Source organism: Marmota marmota, unplaced genomic scaffold (genome assembly GCF_001458135.2).
Source record: "Marmota marmota marmota unplaced genomic scaffold, marMar, whole genome shotgun sequence".
In the NCBI taxonomy this organism is placed as follows: domain Eukaryota; kingdom Metazoa; phylum Chordata; class Mammalia; order Rodentia; family Sciuridae; genus Marmota; species Marmota marmota.
Genome location: NW_025999991.1, coordinates 7,900,327 through 7,921,964, shown reverse-complemented (window position 1 = coordinate 7,921,964; position 21,638 = coordinate 7,900,327). Strand labels below are relative to the sequence as shown.

Below are 21,638 nucleotides of genomic sequence, written 5' to 3'. Positions count from 1 at the left end.
AGCTGATCCTGTCACTGTTTGCCCAAGACAGGGTTGAAGAAGAGCCGAGTAGCCCTGCCATTTTTAGGAAACACGAGCTAGTCACACTCAGCTAATTATGAATCTCAGTGTCAGACCTGAAGTTTTACCTTTCATTTTTTTGGGAGGGGTGGCTGTGTAGACGGAGGTGGCCCTGGAATGGGCCGAAATCAAAGCAGCGTGAGGAAGCCAGGCAGGGCGCAGGCTCGCCTCCCAGTGGCGCTGGCCCCATGGCCTCAGGCAGAGACCATGTGGCGCTGCACTGACAGAAGGAAGGGAGGACCAGCTTCCTTTCCTGTTGATTCTCCAGGATTTCTAGATACAAACCATGAGAGAACACGATCTTGTCGCAGAAAGTGCCTGGGCCATCTGCCGCACGTTCACAGTGAGCTCGACCTGCAGAAGGTGCTGGCTGGAAGTATACTGGCCGGGGAGAGGAGCAACTGCCCGCAAGCCACTCTCCTGAGCTGTCACAGCGGCCCCACAGCTGGTCACTCAGAGCAAGACATCATCATTATCTTTAATGCTGTCATTTTATTTAAAAGAAAACAGAACAAAAACAACAATTTTGGAAAAAAAAACAAGACCAATAGTATCAAGAAACAAATGACTGGAACATGAACTTGCACCCAGTAGTTGTAGTGAATCCACAACTCAACACAGACAATGCTGGTCAGGCAAGGGGTACGGGGCATGGTTTCTATTTGTTAATGTTTAATGTCAGCTTTTCCATACTGACACAAATAGATCCTGCAAAATGATATTAATACAAACATTTGTTATAAAAAGCAAAATATTGATATGAACAATATTTTCCAGAAGTATACATTTCATGTATGGACTTTATGATATGGAACGAAGTCAAAATCAGAAGTATCAGCTTTCTTAACCAAGGTCTATTTTAACTGATCATGAACAGCAAGGCTTTGCTTAACCAGAGTCATCAGATTTCTGTTATGCAGAATGCAACCAGAGCAACGGATACACCTAAAATGCTTGAAGAGGGAATTTATACATGAAATCTACTAACAGGCTTCCTTTGGTCTGGGGATACATTATCCTAAAACTGGAGAAAACAAAACAAAAAAACCAACCAAGGTTGTGGTGGCGGGGAGCGGCTGCTGCAGGATGTAATCACTGTAGCTGCGACTTTCAACCAGACACATAAGGAAGGAAGTGAGGACAGAGCTGCAGGCCAGGCAGCCAGTGACAGGGGTGTTTCCAACCTCCCACGCAGGAAGGGGAAACCAGGAACTGCTTCCCTTGGTGCAGGATGGGGCGGGGGAGGCCCAGGAGCCAAGGGCTGGAAGGCACAGGCCCTGTCCCTACAGCATGCCCCTGCCCTTCTACTGTGATCTGCAGCTACTCCAGGGCACCAGCTCGGTGCCTGTGAGTGCTTTTCTAGTGGCCTCTGTCACCACCCCTGCAGAGAGCAGGTGTGGCACTTACTGGAGCCATGTGGCCAGTGTTCGGAAGGTTAGAGGGAGCTCAGGGGCACACCAACCTCAGCGCGGGCCTTTCCACACTGGCCCTGCGCCCAGTGTCAAGGCCCCACCTCAGGCTTCCTGGAGCTCACTACTTTCTCTTTGGCTCTGGATCACCGTGGCTGTCGGGGTGCCCTCCTGGGTGTAAATGACCATGCTTGTCAGCTGCTCCGTGCCATTTGGGGCCACAGCCTCAGCACGAAGCGCAGCCCCAGCCTGCAGGATCTCCTGAGAGCCAGCTGTCTCTATCACAGTGTGGGAGTACACGCCGCCATCCTCCTGCTCCCCGGGGGGCAGCTCCGTCACAATGTAGTGAGTAGCGCCCTCAGGGAAGCTGCTGCCTGACTCCCGGACCATGGCCTGGACCAGCTCCTCTGTCACAATGATCTGTGAGATTTCCCCATCAGACTCCACCAGGTCCACATGCTCAGCTGGCACCCGCAGGCCATGGGCGTCCGCCTCTTGCATGATGAACTGGGAGCCCTCCCCAGCCACCATGTGGACAGCGCCCTCCTCGTTCAGGATGACCTGAGTGACACCATCCTTGACCAGCTGGCCGGCCGCAGCCGTGTCACACACAGCAAACTGCAGGACTCCTCGGACCATCTTCTTCAAGGCCACCTGGGCTCGCTCCTGAGATGCAACAATGGTCGAGGGCCGGACAACCTGGGTCAGCACCTCCATGGCTGCTGTGCTCTCCTGAGCATCCTGGAACATCTGGATCTCTGGGGCCTCCGGGTCGGCAGTGGTATGGGAGGCCTCCTGACTGGGCAGCCGGATCAGCACGTCTTTATGGCCTGGTCTGGCCTTCTCCTCATGCCCAGGCCTGCCCTCCACCTCCCCTAACTCAGTGACGGCACACAGCAAGGCGTCTAAGGCTGAGGAGGCATCGGCAGGGGGGGCCCCAGCCTCGCAGAGACTCAGAATCTCCTGCTTGGTCACCTGCTGTATAACAGTGCCCCCTGCACTGAGGGACTCATCCACGCCATGACCTTCCACTGAGCCCCCCACAACGACCACCTGGGTGGCTCCGTCTGCCAGCTGCTCAGGGATGATGGGCCCTGGCACCACGCTGCCCACGTGGGCTCCGTTCTGACTCGTGGCAATGACCTGCCCGTCTTCTGTGATGTGCACCACTCTGGCCACTTGGCCAGCCATTGCCAGCGTCTGCAGCGTGGCTGCAGCGGTCTCTTCCACAGAGGCATCCAGGGCAAACTCCCCATCGTAGCCCTGGATGATGATGACTTGCTGGACCTGCTCGGAGGCCTGGGCAGGCCTCTTGCTGCTCCTGAGGGCCTTCTCTCTGACAGGAGACTCCTCTGCCAGTGCGGCTGCAGTGAAAGGGCTGTCTGTCTCCACAAAGGTGGCTCCCTGTCCCTTCAGACGGCACTCGTAGGACTTGGACACGATGCCTGTGGGAGACAGGACCAGTTAGAGCCTCAGAATCAGGACTTTCAGACTTAAAGCAAGATGGCTGCTCCTCAGGAGCTCTGCAGCCTCAATCAAACACAGCGGCCACTCTGCAGGAGCGCCCACGGCTGCACCCACCAACAGCGCCATGAGGCTGTGTGCCCACATGTGTAAAGACACTTACAGGTATGTTACTGGTTTGAGAGTGCAAACAGCTGTATGTTCTGTATGCATTTTCCACACTTCTGCATTAACTGTCTGAACACAGTTCTCAGGGGAGTGCTTGCTTTCCAGCTCCTGGGGAGGAGCACAGTTGCTCCCTGTCACCCCATCTCTCATAGCACATGCAGTGACTGGTGTTAAGTAAAGCTCAGCAAACAGTCAGAGCAGGGTCCTCTAACCCAAAGGAAAATCCTTCTTCAATGTCCAAATATTACATACAGTATATTTGTTTAGTCAACAAAAAGAACGAAAGCCTTCCAGATTAAATTTTCAAATGTGGCATCAATAAACGCAGCTATTAAGTGAAATTCAGCACACACTGAGTGTCTCCTACACCTCAGGTAGTGAGCCTGGTGAAAAGACAGCCCAGGGAGGCTGCGGCGAGTCCCTGTGGGCTGGGCGCTGTGCCTGGCACTCTGCTGGGTCTTGGGCACACAAAGGTGGATGTGCAGCCTGCCAATGTAAGCCTGAGTGGGAGGTCTGGAATGCAACCCCCACTGCCCCACCGACTCCAGTCCAGCCTGGCACTTGGTGTTGGGGGAGCACATTCTTGGTGTGGGGCGGGATGTTCCTGCTGAGTGACTTGACACTACGGAAGGTGACAAGCATAAGCACAGAGACAAAGAGGCTACAGGCTCAGGCCATAACATAGAATATTTGGGAAAGATCTATCAAAGAAAACATCAGTCTTTTATTTTTTGTGGTACTAGGCATTGAATTGAGAGGTGCTCTACCACTGAGCCACTCCTTAACACTCTGCCTTTTAAAAATTATTTTGAGATGGGGTCTCACTGAGATGCAGAGGTTAGAGAGGAGGGGGCATCCCAGAAAGAAGCCAACCCGGGAGGCTTCTCTGCTGTGGTCAGCAGCTCAGGCTTCCAGATTAGACAGTGCATGGGCAGTCAGGCTGCACCAGGCCTCACGCCCTGTGCTACGACACTGTGGGTGCAGGCTGTAGAGAAAAGAAACCTACTGAGTGATTTTAAGCAGAAAAAGTATAGAATTTTTACAGAGGAGGCAAGATGTATGATCTTCCAGGTCATTTCTGAATTTCTTTTCGTGAAAACACTGTGCCTCTTTAGGAAATGCCACAATAAGCCTCTTGGGCTGTAGGTAGGGGCAACAGGGGAGGTGGCTTAGCTGCACTCTCTGTGAGGCGCGAGGGAAAGGAAGGAAGCCCAGGGATAGGGATGAGAAGCGGAGCCAGGGGAACCCCCTGGCCTGGGCAGTGATGGGCCAGGAAGGGCAGGTGCATCCCAGTCCTCCCAATCTATGGTTCCTAACTGGATACCACAGGTAAGCAGGTGAGCTGTCCACCTGGGAAGACAGCGGTCCTGACAGGCTGGAGTGGCGATGGGAGCAGGAGCTTAACACCCATCTGGCAGACCTGGGTGGGGACTGAACTGCCATCTGTACTATAGGAAGAAAACGGGCAGTAGCACTGGGGTCAGGGGAGGAGGCCAGAAAGGGACCACAGGGATGGGGGTGCTGCAGGAAGGGTGCAGAGTAACACTCCAGCCTCCACCAGGTCAACTGAACCAGTCCCTAATTCAATAGGGCAAGGGGCACTGGAAATTGTAAGCTTTATTTTCATGGGAAAAGAAACTGACTCTTTAAACAGAGCTTCTGTTTTCTTTTTTAAATCTCAATTTTTCTGTTTTGTTATCATTGTCTTCTTTCCTGACAAATAAGAGATGGCCTAAAGAAATGGTCTATGTTCAGCATTCCATGTACCAATAGAACCACATTTTTGAGATATTCCACTTTACTCTCTTTAATACGGGTCAGTTGCTTAACAGTATACCTTATCCTTACCAAAGGGAAACAGGATTAAGAATTCTATTGGTTATTTATTACTGGCATCCCTGAGAGACAACAATTTTGCTTACCACATTTGTCAGTGTTCTGCAAGAAACCATTTCTTTCAACACTGTGTTAATTCTGAGCAGAGACCTCAGGCAGAGGCCTGTCTTCCAGCAGGGTCAGCACTGCAAGAGGGACTGCAGAAGCTGTCAATGGTATCCACCAAGAGGACCTGTCCAGGATCATACCCAAACTGCAGGACAGTGGTCCTGGATTTGCAAGAATTAAATGTCAAGTATTATCATTCATTCTTTCTTGAAAAGTGTGAACATAGCATGAATCTTAGAAAGGTTATGGAATCATGGAATCTTAGGTCAAGAAAAGACCAAGGGGTGGCTAGGTTAGCTCCATTCCCAGGAGCTCCGCCCATGTGTGTGCAGCAACAGCAGCATCCCCTGGAGCTCAGTAGGCAAGCCAGGCAGAGATCACCACATCTCAAGGTAAAGTAACCCTTTCCAGAGGAGGGACCCACAGGTCCCTAAGTCTAGTTAGGACTCCATACTTAGAGTGCATCCTTGCTTCCTCTCACTGACTCCCCTCGAAGGCACAGAGAACAGCTGGGTGCTACTAACTCCAGCTCCCAGGCAAGCGCTGATGGAGCACAATGCAGATCCGTGGTGTAGCAGCCACAGGTTTGCATGCTGTGGTGTGCAAGCCTCTGCGTCTCACATGGGCAGTGACCCTCTGAGCTCAGAGCAACTTCCTGCCTCTCCTTCCCCGCGCTCTAGTTCACGAAAGAAGAGCAGCCAATTGCCTGGTGAAGACTAGAGTGTAGAAGATAAGGATGAGAGTGGTTAAAGCACAAGGATCCTAGAAAGTAAAGCCTGAGCCACTGTCGATACATTTCAACCTGGTCTCAAATCATCTTCTGAACTTTAATCCCCCTCAATTCTCTCTCCTCTAAGAGGTTAGAAGGCCTACAAGGAGAAGGCTTGGCATGATTGGAGTTCCACAGAGATGCCACATTCTTCTCCATTTATGCTTCAGTTTGGGCTGGGCCTGGTGTGGTCCATCCCTGGTGAATTTGCCACCCATCAGGACCTCTACTCTTAGTCGAATGTGCTTTAAACATTCTCCCTGGAGTCTGCTGCAATTTCTCCCCTAGTCCCTACTTCTCTCCCTAGGATGCAATATTCTGCTTGCCTTCTTTATAGTCTTCACTTGATTTGTTTCTGCCCATTCTTTAATTTCAAGGTCATTTTTAGTCTATTCAGAATTTGTAGAAAATAAAGGAAATAATGACACAAAAACAAAAAACAAAGAAGGTAGCCTTCAAATCATTCCTCTCCCCAACTAATCATAAGAAAAGGACATTACCATCAGATTAAACAGCAGGAGAAACCAGGGCAGAGGGGAAAGAAAGCACCAGCTCCCCTCCTCAGGTGGGCTCTCAGAGAAGTGCCACATGCTGAGTCCAGGCAGCCCCTGTCCCCAGCAACTGGAAGGAAGATCTCTTGGGTACAGAACGATCCTTTGAATCCCTTGCGGCACTGATAATTATGCTCCTCTGAACTACTTACTGAATTTATTTGAATCCAGAGGTGGGTTAGGCCACCTCCAGACCATTAATGTAAACTACGTGGGTAAATACTGCTGTCAGCCGGGCTGTGAAGACGCTTAACGGCACCAGCGCTTGCACCTCTGGCAGCACAGGCCCGCTAGTCCATCACAGTTCATAAATGTGCGTGCAGGTCCATCTTTTGATTCAGCAATTTAATAACTTCGAGTGCTGTCAGTACTGCTTTGAAAAATAGCACCTATAAAATGTAACAGCCTCAATCAGATTGAAAAAGATTCACCCACTGAAGATTCCTCCATTTCAACCATAATGAATTAATGTGGAGCTATGTAGAAGTTCAAGTGTCATTTAAACGAATGTGAATCTCTACTGCAACTTTAAATTCCAACTGGGCTATGACCAAGAATTTACTGGGCACGTCGACTTCCGTTTCTGAGCTCTTTCTAGTAAATATGAACTGTAAACCTCACCAAGGCAAATGGCCAAATGGAGATGGCATTTGGAAAACAGGACCACAGTACAAATTTTATCACGGACAGCCTAGTCCCTGGTGTGACTCCACATGAGCACAGATCTTGAGTATACTCCAGCAGCCCAGCGCAGTATTTGTACTGCACTTTACATTTTTTTAAAGATGTCAGATTTCAGTCTAACAGTAGCTAACCAAACAGGCCTGTTCTGGATCTGTTTCCAGTAGGGCAGACGGTGCAAGAGGAGCTAAAACACAGCTTCAGGACTGTTCCTGAAAACTCCAGCTGAGTGCTCCTTTGCTTCCTCGAGTACAAAGATACCATCCCGCCTTCTCATAGCTAAATGCATTAAAAGTTTACAATTTGGTTGAAATAAAAAGGTTTTTTTTTTTTTTGGTATTTGAGGGCTTGTTTTCGGGGAAGTGATTTCGAGTTAGGCTCCCTTTTCCAGAATTCCACAATGAAGCTGCAGCCCTCTCTGGAAGTAGATATGGAAAGCACAGCTTCTCCCTGCCAGAAGGGTGGGTGAGGTGGGGACGGGGCTCTCCCCACAGGCTCCGACCGACCGCTCCGCTGTATGGTGCTTCTGGGATGAGCTGTGAGCACCTGACCCCTCCTCCTGGGGTGAGCTCCCCTTTCTTTACTGCCATCTCTTCTTCCCACAGAATAAATACCTTATGCTTTTGTTAAGCTTACATTTAATTAAAATGTACAGAATTTGTGCAGTAAACCCGAATGAAACAAATAAAACAAGGGCCCCCTCTCTTGAAGGCATACGTTGTGAATGAAAAATGTCATTACAGACTAAAAAATTTTGCAGTAAACAGGGCCTACAGAGAGAAGTTTCCCCTGTAATGACATCCATAAAATACACAAATGGCACTTTTAGTACCATCCTGAATATGGCATTTTCTGTGCTCTACACACAATCTAAATGGTTTGATCATAGAGCATAATACTCCATTGGGTTTATAGAACAATCAATGTTCCATAAAATGATGTATTTATCCAATAGCAGGCTCAGCAGTTACTGGTGTATGACACTGTAGGACACAGGCTTGGGCTCCTCGGCAGCACACATACTGGCTGTAAAACTTATCTAACCCACTTCAACAACTTCATCTCATCTGTGGCAAGTAATTTGTGGAAGCCTCAGCTTGGTTTAAAAAAAAACTTGTAATAAAAATTCATAGAATTTTCAGGAGAATGAAAGCTGATGACAATAGAAAGGTCACATTGTGTCTGCACTAAAGGGGTCAAAGGTTGCTGGCAGTTCTAAAACTGAAAGTAGATTTCATGCATCGCGTAGCAGATAAAGATGGCATTAAAAAGACACGGAGTGGGGTGACACGCCTCACGCCCACGAATGCCTGTGCTAATATCCTCTGCAAACCGCTCCGTTGCCATGAGCCAGCACTTATTTTCCATCTCCAAGCCTCTTCTGAACTAAATGTTTACCCACTGCTGGTTACATCTCAGACACTGCAGAGTTTAGACTTTATATTTTGGTAGGGTCACTAACATTGAAAATTCTGGGTTGGTTCACTGTAATAATTAAAGCACCTTGAATATGAAGCAATCCAAAAAATAATACTTTTCATATAAAAATTTTGGGCACACATGACACTGTGATTCTTAAGCCACATGTAATTTTTCTCAACTTCAATCTTAAATTGTAATTTTAACAGGAATGTTAAGAAATTATACTTAATGTCTATTAAAATGAAACAATATTAACAGATTATGCTAATAAATTTGAGCCATATTTTAATGTCACAAAAGCTTATAAGTTTCTCAAGTGAAAGCAGGAAAAATGACAAATTAAAATTCAATGAAATATAACCTTTTAGAAATTTCAAAGCAGGGAATACATTATTCTTACAATAGCAGTCACCAATAGTTTAGCTGGTCAAACCAACGTCGATAACTGTCCTGTGACTTACTCATTCTATAGACGTAATAATCTCTGGTATCTGCAGGACACCACTCCACCCCAGCTCAGAAGATGGGGTGATCTCTAGGCAGAGGCGTCACCACAGGGCCCTCCCACCTCTGGCAGCTTCCCTTGTCACTGCCCAGGTCCTCAAACTCCTGGAGGGAAACCCTTGTCATGGAGTCCAGAGACTTGTCTGGGATCATCAATCTGGCAAATAATCCTGACAGGGGTCAGGAAACCTCTTGGCCTCATATCCCACCAACTAACTGGCAACTCCTCCTTTGAGAACACAGGTTGGTCAATGCCTCATATCTCTCCATTACTTCCAGGGTTGGAAACACATTCTGGTCAGTGTTGCTAAAATTCACACAGAAAACAGAAATAAATGGGTTACTTGAGATATAAAATTAAGAATTAACTTTTAGCCCTTGACATGCTTGTTAAACAGGATAGCTACAGCAGAGGGGAGCCTCGTTTCAGAGCGCAGGCTTGTTCTGGTCATCCTAAACCCAAGGTAAACCTAAGCTGACCTTCACTGGTCTAAGCATATGTCAGAAAGATCACAACAGTAATTAACGGGTGTTTTGGCAAAAACCAGTCCTAAACCACAAATACCCATACAAAGGCTATGTTGAAGTGTTATACAGAAAAAGTCATTGTTATGCCCTCAATTTCATGAAGGCCTATGTTTTGCAAAAGGAGATGGCGAAATTACTTTTCTGTGAAAAATTAACTGAAATCCACACCGTTTCTGAGAAGCTCTTAATGCATGGCATGCAATTTTTAGTGAAGGAATATTTACAACAAACCAGGTCACAAATTTAGTACCACAAATTTCAGTCCTGCTTTCTTAATTAACATCAACGCTACTCTTAACAGTAGTAGCAAATGAAGATAACCAAAATATAATCCCAGAAAAGAACTCTAAGATACCCAGAAAAAATGAAGAATAAATTTTATCTCAAGTTGGAAATATATAATCGCTCAGGTTTCCAACTTTACCAAGAATAGTCTCCCTGGACCTGGGTATTTCCATGGGTACTGAAGAGTGACAAAGAATAAAAGACAATATTTTACCTTTAAAGTCACAAACCCTAAGAAATTTTGTATTATATCAGACCCTTAGGTATATATTATCATTTTCATGCATGAAGATCTAGCAGTAATGGGAGCTATGCACACAAATCTCACTCAGCGAGGCAGGGCTGTGTCTGTTAAGGTTATCTCCACAGGCTTTCGGGGGTGAGGGGAGGGCAGAGTTAACTGTTTCTCTACTGTGCAGGAGCCAATGAGCTAACTGTGATATGTCAGAACACATCAACCTGACTCTGGAAACTGGACTCATACGACAGAAATGGCATCGTTGAGTTTCACAGAGGGTGAGTAAGCAGCACTTTAAAGTCAGATTGTAAAGTGCTCTGATCTTGTCATTTACCCATAAAGAGTACATCTTAAGCGCTCAAGTGTCTCCAGTCCCATTGGAACAAACCGAGGAGGGGAGCGGAGGGGAGGGGAGGGGAGGGGAGCGGAGGGGCCCACAAGTGCCAGCACAGGCCAATCTCCCATGTGGCACACGTTTTTGGGTGCCGGGATCAACCTTGGCTTGGGGGTGGGGGAGGTATGCTGTGGATGTTCTTTCTTTTCCCTGCAGCCTCCCTGGGAGCATGCAGTCTCAGGGACCACACTTCCCCTCTCCAGTGCATCGTCACCCGTATCAGCATCAGTGAAACGGCCTGACAACAGTGACAGCAGGAGTGCCCTTCCCACTTTGCACAGGGGAACCTGGAGGCTTAGAAAACAGCTGGGGAACGTCAGGTCTCCTGAAGACCTTGACACTCTATCAGAGAGAGGACACCCTATTGCTCCCGGTAAAGGCTTCCTCTGACATCAAGACTTAACCAACACAGGGACACTCTTTTCTGCATTAGGGAGTTACGAAATTAAGAAGCCCAATGACCTTCCCCTAAATGTCCTCTGAAAGTCTGTAAACACCTAATACAGATAACACAATGTTGGGAGACAAGGCCTATTTTTCAGAAGGTGTACACACATTATACACACCTTGAAATTATGCAAATAAGAAGCCCTGCCGCTGTCCTTGGAGGGCCTGCCTCTGACTAGGCTGACTCCAGGGGCTACTGAGGCAGACTTGGCGGGTGGGTCTCTTTTGCTTTTCTGGCAAACCCTAGGAAAAGACCACATTCACTTTTGTAGTCATGTTCATGTTTCCTTCCTATTCTAGTATCTTCATGTCTTTCCTGAGGAAATGACGGCAAACAGATATTTGTCTCCATTGCAGACACTTTTGTATGTAGGTAAAAAGAAAACTGCTTCTTAGTAACAGCACAGAGGCACCATTAAAATCAAATTTACAGTAAACAGAACCTACAGCTGGGGTAAAACGCTAACTGTTAGTATTTTAATTATCTGCAAGGCTTTCAGAGGTCTAACATCTGCTCGTAGCCAAATGACAGCAGCTGCTGGTGTTCACTCAGAGCAATGCGGATTTCTCCTCCACATCTTAAAATGAATCATATGTTTTGGGCAAATGTCTGCCATTTCCTCCTGAGCTGCTGTGAAAGGGGACCAGAGTATCTTGTGGGTGACAACCCAGCAGGCCTGACCTCTTCACAGGAAAGAGACCCAAAGCCATCAAAACTCCCTGAGTGTGAAGTGAATACATCAGAAGTGGAACCAGAGGCCCGGGTGTGCCCTTCAATGCCACTATTTGCTGGCATGAGGAGCTGGTTTTGGCACTTTATAACCATGTGTAGGATGGGGCCCCACAGAATGAAGCTGTTATGGTTGGAAATGAGGTGTTCCCTAAAGCCTCCTGTGTTAATGCAGGAATATTCAAAGGTGAAATGTGAGGGCTGTAACCTAATTAGCCCATCCTAATTTGAATGGACTGACTGGTAACTGTGGGCAGGTGGGTGTGGCTGAAGGAGGTGGGTCACTGGGATGTGCCCTTGGAATGGATCTTCTTCCTTGTGGTGCCTTCCCCTTCTCTCCCAGTGTTTCCTGGCCACCATATCCTGAGCAGCTTCCCCCCACAACACCCTGCTGCCATGATGTTCTGCCTCTCCTTGGGCCCAGAGAAATGGAACTGGCCCACCATGGACTGAAACTCTGGACTCTTGAGCCAAAATAAATCTTTCCTCCTCTAAGTTGTTCTTGTCAGGTATTTCAGTTACAGTGAGACAAAGATGACTAACACAGAAGTCAAGGAGAGGGGGGTCGATGAGAATGAGTGGCAGCAGGTGTCTGGTGGAGAGCAGCTTGGTGCTGTACCTAGTCTTAGGTGGAGCCCATGGATGCTGCCATGGTCCAGGTGGAAAACATAACATTTTCTTTTTAACCAGTGGATACTGCAATGTTTACTTAGAACATTTCATAAGAACGTTTTCCTAAATATCTACAGGAATCTCCTATTTAAAATCACAGAATATCTGTGGCTTGCTTGAGTACTAGAGAATAATATTTTATTGGGACAATACAGTTTATAACTGATTTTAGAAAGACAAACAATAGACAAATGGTAAGACTTATTTTGAAAAGACTGGAAAGAATAAAAACTGACTTGCAAATTCAAATATGAACTGCCAGCTTTTGGAGCTGAGGTTTGTGCAACACAGTGAGTAAATCAGCAGTTCTCCCTCTACATGCCTCGCCTGATTTTGAGGAGTGAGGAGAGTTCAGTAGGGAATCCTTGAGAAGCACTGTGGACAACCCGAGCAAAGGCTGGCTCCAGGCCTGACCTGGTGAGTGTCTGAAACCATATGGGACATGGATTGTATGCCTGCATGCTGGGATGTGGCTGACCTCAGGGACATCTGAGGTGTTAGGAGGTATAGTTCTGTGCCACTCTGTTGCAGGGGTTATGCAGAAAACATACCTAAAGTCTTCAGAAGTTTCTAGTATATGTATATTTAAAATAGAAGTCAAATGAGGTATCATGTAGTCATGAATCATGGGGCCAGGAACACACAGAGCCATAGTCTGCTCTTGTGTGACCATGAAAACTACCTCCATAAAATTAATACTTTAAGGAGTTTGAAGGCTTCACCAAACAGGCAACAATAGCTTGCCTTTTCACTAAAAAACTCTTTACAAGTAGTTGGATGCTCTCAGACTGGCAAGCATATGTGACCACTATACATGATACCATATACATCCATCAGTAATACCCATATATGCATTCCATCCTACCATGATGCCATGCAGGAAAACGAGAGCAAAGCTGTGCCCAGGGTGTCAAGTGATGGGAACGGTGGCTGGGACACGTTGAAATTTAAACCCTGCATGCAATCAGAACTCAGGAACTCTCATAGAAGCTGAGTTACAGTGAGCAAGTGTGTCTAGGGTTCTTAAGGGTTGGCAGCTGGTTGCGCACTGGAACTCCCAGCCAAAGAGAATAAAGGTGTAGGCCTGATGAAGTGAGGGCTTTGTGGGACACAGGAAACTGGAAGGCAGGCCTGATCCTTCATGAAGGAAGGGGCTTCCAGGCCTTTCTTCGAGCTCCAGGGTAAGTGCACGGCTCCTGAGCACGTGCCTGCACCCCATACTTTCACTAGTTACAGAACTAGACAATTACTACTTTCTAAAACTTAAACATTTTATATGCTTAATAAAATGTCAAGTTTCCACATTTCTTGAGACTTTCACGAACACACTGCACTACACATGAGCTGCAAGTGGCCTCACATCCCTTCCCTCCTCAACCCGCTTCCTGCCTCAGGTCTCCTGCATGCCAACTGCAGGTGTGAGGCTGAGACAGGCTGGGCTGAATGTGGGGGTCTGGTAGGAAAGCAGGGCCTCTGTTCCCTTGGGTCCCAGAACTCAGATCCTAGAGAGGAACTTGTACCACATACCTCCCTGGCTTTGGTAGCGGCTGGGGTGAAGTGCTGACGCTCAGTGCTAGAGCAATTCCTGCTGATTTTCAAGAGCTGAGCAAGCTCTTAAAGGGCAGGGCACTTAAGGAACTGTAGCAGCTGTGGAACGCCACAGTTCAGCATTTTCACTCCATTTCAGCAATGCAGCCCCCTGCTCCAGCCCCAAATACCGTCTCCTCCACTCAGGTGGCTCTGACGCTGGCACTATACCTCACCAAGTCTCTGAGATGGAAAACAGGAGCACTGCACTGCCTGCAAGGAAAAATGCCCACTGAGAAAACAAGTGGTATGACTGCTGCTGGGTCACTCAGGCCTCCATGAGCATGGAAGAAAGCACCTGGTACCTCTGCACCCTGGCACGTTATCCTCATGATGGGCATGTCTGTGTTCTAAGGCCATGGGACCAAGACACGTCCATAAGAAAATACTTACGTATTTCTCAACTGTACACTGTTTTAACATGAAAGTCACGTTAGGTTTTAGAGATATTATGTACATACTCAGCCTGCTGTATGCTCCTCTAATGGATTACAAGAAACTATTCATAAATGTGCTCACCTAAGCACTGAGCTCCTTAGGTACAGGACCCTAGTACCTGCTACAGCAGCTCCAACACCTGGCACATCAACGGCCTTAAAAGGAGATGAGAAGCTGAAGACTATCTCACAGCAAAGAGAAAGCACTGCAGTCTGGGGTCAGCATGCCGGGAGCACTTCCTCCCTACACTTGTTGAAGCTAATCTCCCTGGAACCCTCGTGTTTCTGTATACTTTGCAAGCCTAGGCGTGGCCAAGTTCTAGAGCATGTTTTCATCAAAGTTTCTAAAGCGAACAGCCTCAGAAGACACAGTGTCTCTCTCATTCCAGAGCCAGAGGCAAGGCAAATTTGTACATTGCCCATTAAAGTAAAAATACTCCACTTAGGTAAAGAAAGGCCAGCTTACTGCGCAGGGTCTAGTGCTGGGCTACCAAGCTCACAGCTTCTCCTTTCAGCACCCCACTGCCTCTTCTTGTCAGCCTGTGGGGCCAGGGTCAGGGGACAGGCACAGACGCCAATCCTCTGGCTGTCACCATGTCTGAGTAAATGCCGTTTCTCCCTGCCGGCACCCATAGACTACTATGAGACAACTCACTAGTGTCCAAGATGGCAAAATCTCAGACCTTTGGTAGTTCTAGACAGTTACCTGAATTCCTTAAATCTTATGTCTTGATCTGTAAAATGGGCACAATGATACTTAGTGGCTTGAAGAGGAAACGAGATAGTCTATGTAAAACACATAGCACTGTGCCTGACATATAGAGCCAGGGCTCAGTACATGGTAGCCAGGGCTCAGTACATTTACAATGCTATATTGTAAAAATAGTGATTATATTTCAGTCTATATCACCTGAAACCAATAAACAGAACTACTAATATTTGTGGATACAGAACAATCTTGTATGACTGAAATATTTGAAGCATAATACACATGCGACAAAACTAAATTTAAATTTAATGTGAAGAAATGTAAAGTCCTGTAGCCAGGAGTAAAACAACTCAACAACAACAATAACAACAAACAGCTCAAGGAGGAGAGCAGGAGACTCCAGAATCTAGCGGCTGGAGGGCCAACACTGTGATGTGCCTGCATTCGCACAAGCACGGAGCCCAACAGGGAAGTAATGACCCAATTGCGTGCAGGGTGTACTCAGGATGCCCAGCTCAGGTTCAAGTTTCACACTCCCAGAGAAATACTGACAAACAGACACAGATGTAGAAATGAGAAGCAAAACTAATTTGGGACTAGAAAACGAATAAAGAATGGTATGTCTTCCAAGCACGCTGACCACTGGACCCTACACTCTTGATGGAAGTGGTAGGTCCCTGAGTCTTTGTGGGTCTTATCTTCCACAGCTGCCATACCCAAGGCTCCAGAGTGCCAGTCACTCCTTGGCTTGTCCAGTGGCTCAGAACAGTACCATCACTGTCATGGACTTGGGTGATGTTCTGCACGTGTATGCTTGGTCCAGTACTTTAGGACAGAAGGTGGAAGACCCACCGCTTAGAGGAAAGCTGTAAATGAATCCTGTTGTCTATCTCATACAATAGTAGACTATTTGATTTTCTTTTCTAATCAGAATGGAAAAGAAACATTCATCAAATCCATGGCCACATACCAGGTTGCTGGGGTCATTTAATCTGTTCTAGAAGGGCCACCACAGTAGCTGTAATCAGGGCAGCAACTTAGGACAAGTCATTTTCTAGCATCAATCTGGGTTCTTCAAGGCCAGTCTGATGAATTAAGTAAACGTGTGAGGGGCCACCTCCTGCTCCTCTCAGCCTTCAATGATGCACTGATCTCTGCTTTTCCTCAGGCTGCTGTGTCCTTAGTTGCCATCCTGGGTGGGAGACTTCAAGGGCCTTCTCTACCATGATGCCTCTTACTCCAATGGCCAGGCACCCAATGGCAGAGTCAATCTGGAGCCACATGTCTTCTCGGGGTGGAGGTGGGCATTTGGTCCTAGGCACAAGGTAACAGTCTAGTTGTTGCCTGAGAAAATGCTTCAATGGAGGGGGGATGCTGTTTGGTGTCACAGTTCAGGCCTATGAAGATTCAGGTACAGTCACTTCAGTTCAGTGCAGGGTCCTCTGGACAGGGCCTATAGATACCTCTTCCAAAGTGAAAACTGAATTGTTCTGTCTCGTATCTTCTCCCACAAAGAAACACGGAGAATGCCTGGTAGGCCTCTTTGGGCCGGCAGGTATGACTGCCTACCTCTAAGAATGCTGTTTCAATCCACATACTGGGTAATGTGTGAAGCTATCAGATTTGAGTAGGGTCTGGAGCACAGAGAGCTCTGGAGAAGGCTTACCCAGTTTTCCCAATACAACCATATAGACACCGAATCAGTCCCTGCAAACAGTTTGAATGCTAGATTGTGTGAGCCTGGAGACTCAATGGTGGAGAGAGAGGATGAACCTTGGTAAACTACAGTAGAAAACCACAATGAAAGCCCCTTGGGATTCTGCAGCTAGGTCATGCAACCCAAAGCAAAATCACATGCCTTTGAAAAACATTCCTGGCAGTGAGAGACACTCAATCACGGCATATCAGTGGCCGTGGCAGAGAACTCCCACTGGGTTGGGTTCTGACAGATTTGCCACAAGTCCACAGAGGCCCATTCTGAGTTAGGTTCTATTGTGTTCCCCAAGTCATAAAGTCATGGAAGGCCCAGCAAGAGTCCATCATCAGATGGAAGCAGAACTTCTTGGATGAAGGCTGGGAAGCCTGAGGAAGTCACATGAGTGGTGTGTGGGTGCCTAGCACTGTACAGGAGACAAATAATGTCAGGGGTTTAAAATGGATCCCAAACAAACATCTCCTTATAAAGCCAGAGGATGAATGCTCTTTGAGCATAACCACCTTATCATTAACTACTGAACTATATCAGTGAGAATTCCCCTTCCAAAAAACAGATGTGGGCATTGGAAGATATGGAGTCATCAAAGAAAGATGGAAGAGTATTTACTATTTGGACTCTATCAAGATAGAAACTGTACACTAGTATACAAAACAAGGATTTCTTCAGTAGAGTTCAAAACCAGTGTTGAAATAATTTTCTAGTAAATTATCATTTATCTAATATGGCTATTCTCCTACTCTCTAGATATCCTGAGGGTTAATTCTACTTACATTACTAATTCAAATTTCTTGGATGCTCCATCCAGGAACTTAGGTATAAGATCATTTATTTTCTTAACTATTTATTCAACAAATACAATATTGATAACCTACTACAATGGCAAGGCAGATGTGAACTACAACACTGGTTTTTAATCTATTTGAAGACGCTAACATTACAGGTAACTGAATAACACATTCAAATAGTCATGCCTTCATAGAAAGAAAGGACAACTCCCTTGGTTTAGGGTAGGGATCATGAAAGTGCTCACAGAAACCCTGGGTCTTGAAAGATGAATAAGAATCTGATGGGAAATGAAGAAATAGTGGAGAAAGCCTCCCTATTCTAAGCAGATGCTGAACCCCGCAGGCAGTGTGGCATGGCTGCAAGCTCAGTTTGGATATCAAGATGGGAACAGTGTGAAGAGGCAGAAGCTATGAAGTTGTGCGACGTTCAGGGGTTTAGACTTGGTAGTCCATGGTACTGAAGAAGTTAAGCCAGGAAATAACATGCTCCAATGTGCATGACTAGAAAAACCTGTGGTGGGAACATGGAGGGTTGCTCCTAGTGCTGGGATCAAATACAGGGACTCAGTCTGGATGCTCCTGCCCCAACCTAGATGAAGGAGAATAAAAGATGGAGACAAGATATATGGGGTATTTTCAGTGTGGCAGAATGTGGAGAATCTCGAAGGTGTTTAAGAGGAGCAATCAAGGAGACCAGGGAAGCTACTGATGTGGAGGAGGAAGATGTAGCTCAGTTACTTGCCTAAGTACTCCAGGCCAAGCCGTGCCCCCAAGTTCACATCACACCTGCTCACTATTTTGTTCACTGATTGTTTAGTTCTGTGTTCTTCCCTGAACATAAATTCCACATGAGAAGGACCCTTGACTATTGTAGGCTCTGAGCACTTAGCAATTGTGAGGTAGACTAACAGTTTCCAAATCACCGCAGTGGATGATGGAGTGGGAGTGCCATTTCCCTAGGCAGAGGAAAGAGGAGCTCCGCAGGGCAGGCGACTGTGAGGTAGACGCAAAGAGGAAGAGAACAGGTCAGCAAGGTTGAGACATGGTTGGCTTCCAATGCATGATTAAACCAAAGGGAAGCAGGGGCTGAGGCCAGTGGAGAAGAAGGGGAATAAAGGAGGTAGGAAGAAAGAGAAAGTAGTGCAGAGATGGCAAATGTCTGATGCTTTCACTGAAGCTTTTGGTCCAATGAAGAGATTGATGGCACTCATGACACAGGAGCCACACTTGGCTTCTCTCTGGTTGCTTCAGCCCCTGTACAGGACATCTCCTCAGTCTGCATTCTCTGGGCTCCTCCTCTCTTTCCACTACTTAAGTGGTACTAGCATGAGGATAAAAGTAGACCCATGGAAGCATTTGACTCAGCTAGTGCTTTCTGAGGTGTGATAAGGCGCTTTGGGGGAGTGCATGTCATTAAGGGCAGCAAGCTCACTGTTTCAAATTTCATTTCAAGAAAACCAATCAAACAAGTGTTTAAATACTTTCTCCTATAACAGTGAAGGGCTTAAGATCCTCTGGGATCTGCTCTGAATTTGACAAGTGGCTACTCTGTGTATCTACGGGGTTTCCACAGCATGATACCCATTGGTGGTTTTGCCACTATAGAATTTTAATGTGTTCATTCTCAGTCATCCACTGTTTAATTTACACCCATAGTGGACTCCTATTTAGTGACTCCAGCACAGGAGATATTGACAGTAAAGTGTAAGTCAAAGGAGAAAGTGATTCTACAAACTAGCCTCACACTGACTTTCAGAGACCCTTAAATTGTGTTCATCTGCTTAAGATTCTTGTACATGCCATAAAGGTAGCTCTAATCCCTTAAAAGTGAACATAAAAAGGGCAACTATTACCTCCCTATATATTTAATATCATATTCAAAAGAGAAAAAAACACATCCAGTTTAATTTTTCAGTTTTCAGGAATAATGAATATGTACAAACAAAAATATTGCTCACAAATAAGTGTGTGCAAATAGCAGGCTATCATATCTTGTAATTTCAAAACAAAGCAAATATTTTAAGCATAATACAAAAATTTATAAAAATAATCTGGCTGATTATTTATTTCTAAAGGCACAAAATGTCAAGAACTCCAACCATCAGCTCATAAAAAGCAGCTTTGCTTGAGCATCAGCAAATTCATTGTGGGTTAGGTTACTATGGGGAATCAGGAAGAGGTGTCCAGTCAGTTACTCTGGACAACATGGTTTGGGCCAGTGGATAGGCTGGGCTTCTCTGGAGATTTCACATTTGGCCATTACTAGAATAAAGGCAGTGGTCCAAAATATCTGAGGTGTGAGGTCATCCAGGTGGTGTGCAGGAGGCTGAGAGAAGAGAACAGGTTGGGAGTAAAAGAGATCTGGGTGCACTGACTACCAACATCAGGGCCAGTCGAGAAGACTAGAAAGTCAAAACCTGGGGGTCACAGAAGGCAAGAAAGAAGAGGTGCACTCCCACATCAGATGCCAAAAGGATAAGCCACAAGGACAGACACTAGGTCTCCCCTGCTAGGTAGACCATGAAATTTCTCATTCAAACCAGAATGCTGCTGAGAGCCAAAGGGAAGTGACTGTACAGATTGCCAAAGTGCCCTGACCTACTGCAGATAAAACAGCATGGGGCCTGCACGCCACTGCTCTTGTGCCCACCTCCCTCACACATACATGATCCATGAGTTAGGAACACCACACGTGCCACATTCTATACAAATCAAAAGATAAGGCAATCGTTACTAGGAGGAAAAAAAGGAAAGCATGTGAAACTTGAAATGATGTTCACCAAATTACAGAAATTCACATGCTTACCTTCATTCCTATTCATTATTAAACACTATCGGGTATTTTTCTGAACAAAAATGTTCAGCTTTTTCTTAGAGCGGCAAGACAATCAGAATGACAGTGCTGAATTAATTCCTCATTTGCTGGCTGCAAGAAACTCAAAGTAGAATTGCCAAAGGGCAAAATACAGAGAGTGACACTATACATCTCAGCTTTTATGTATGTCCATTTGATTACTGTGCCTGCACATTTGTATTGTCCCATGATCTAACAGTTGTTATCTTACTTAATTTACTGAATATCAAGGTATCTACTAGTAGAAACTATGCTGTGAAGTATTACTAAAATATCTGGAATTCTTAATAGGAAGTCCAAAAAGTCTAGTGGATAAATTGCATACAGGAAATGAAGGCAGGGGGAATCTGCTTCAGGAAAGCCGCCATCGCAGACACTTGCCTCCCAAAGCTGCCTTGGTGGATGCTGCCTGCACTGCCTTGGTGGAGGCTGCAGAGGCGGGGACCTGGCTCTCTGTGCTCAGCTCTACCCTGAACCAGAAAACACAGCTTTTAAATGCTCTGAGTGACTCCTGGTCTCTAGGCCTCTTTTTAGTAGTTAATACCTACTGGCTAGAAGAATACTATTTCCTTCTGAATAATTCTGCAAATAATCAAATTAACACAACCAACCCATGCACACCCAGTTTTCCCAACAGGATGTATAGACACCCAATCAATCCCTGCAATGAGTCAACCTAACTCACTGGGATTAGTTCTTCCTTGAAACATGCTTTTATTATTCAATTTTTTGGTTTTACTGTTTAACTTTTAAAATTTATTTACATGTTGAGTCAAGATCCTAAGCATTCAGAGAAATACACTCAAAATTAGTTTGAATTTGGGATCTGGCTTTATTAGTAAAGAAGTTATCATTCTTTTTTCCCCCCAAATATTTTTCAACCTCAAGAGAAACTTCCGTGAATATAACAAGTTATTTGACCCAGACTCAGCTGAAGATGTGAAGAACAGAGACAGGGGACATTTGGGAGGCAAATGATAAATCCTGACAAGATGTTTCAGCTCAAACCTACACAAAAAATGCTCACTGCAGGGAAGGGTTCTTTGACATAGAGTTAAATTCAACTCTATGAGAAGAAAACAATTAAGAAAGTTCTATTAGATTCTTGGCATTCAAAGGGGCTGAGTCAAGGAAGATGCTGTAGATTTTACCCATGACAGGTTCCAAGACCTGGCTAGAGGGAGGAAGAGCACCTGCATGTCAATGGTCACAATTTAATTGTGTAGAATTTATCTGTTGGATTGTGAGTGGACTTTAATTTTTAGGTACCAGAACTATTAAAA

The 21,638-nt window shown here is 46.0% G+C and overlaps 1 protein-coding gene across 4 annotated transcripts in view; it reads right to left on the bottom strand.

The window, feature by feature from the left end:
- Positions 1-532: 532 nt before the first annotated feature.
- Znf407 (zinc finger protein 407) overlaps positions 533-21,638 on the bottom strand; it is a 424,361-nt gene continuing 403,255 nt past the window's right edge. For all 4 annotated transcript variants that reach the window (XM_048806658.1, XM_048806657.1, XM_048806660.1 and 1 more), the window contains one exon: positions 533-2,914. In XM_048806658.1, coding sequence (XP_048662615.1) covers positions 1,575-2,914 — 1,340 coding nt within the window. In that variant the 3' untranslated portion in view covers positions 533-1,574. The remainder of the gene's footprint in view (positions 2,915-21,638) is intronic.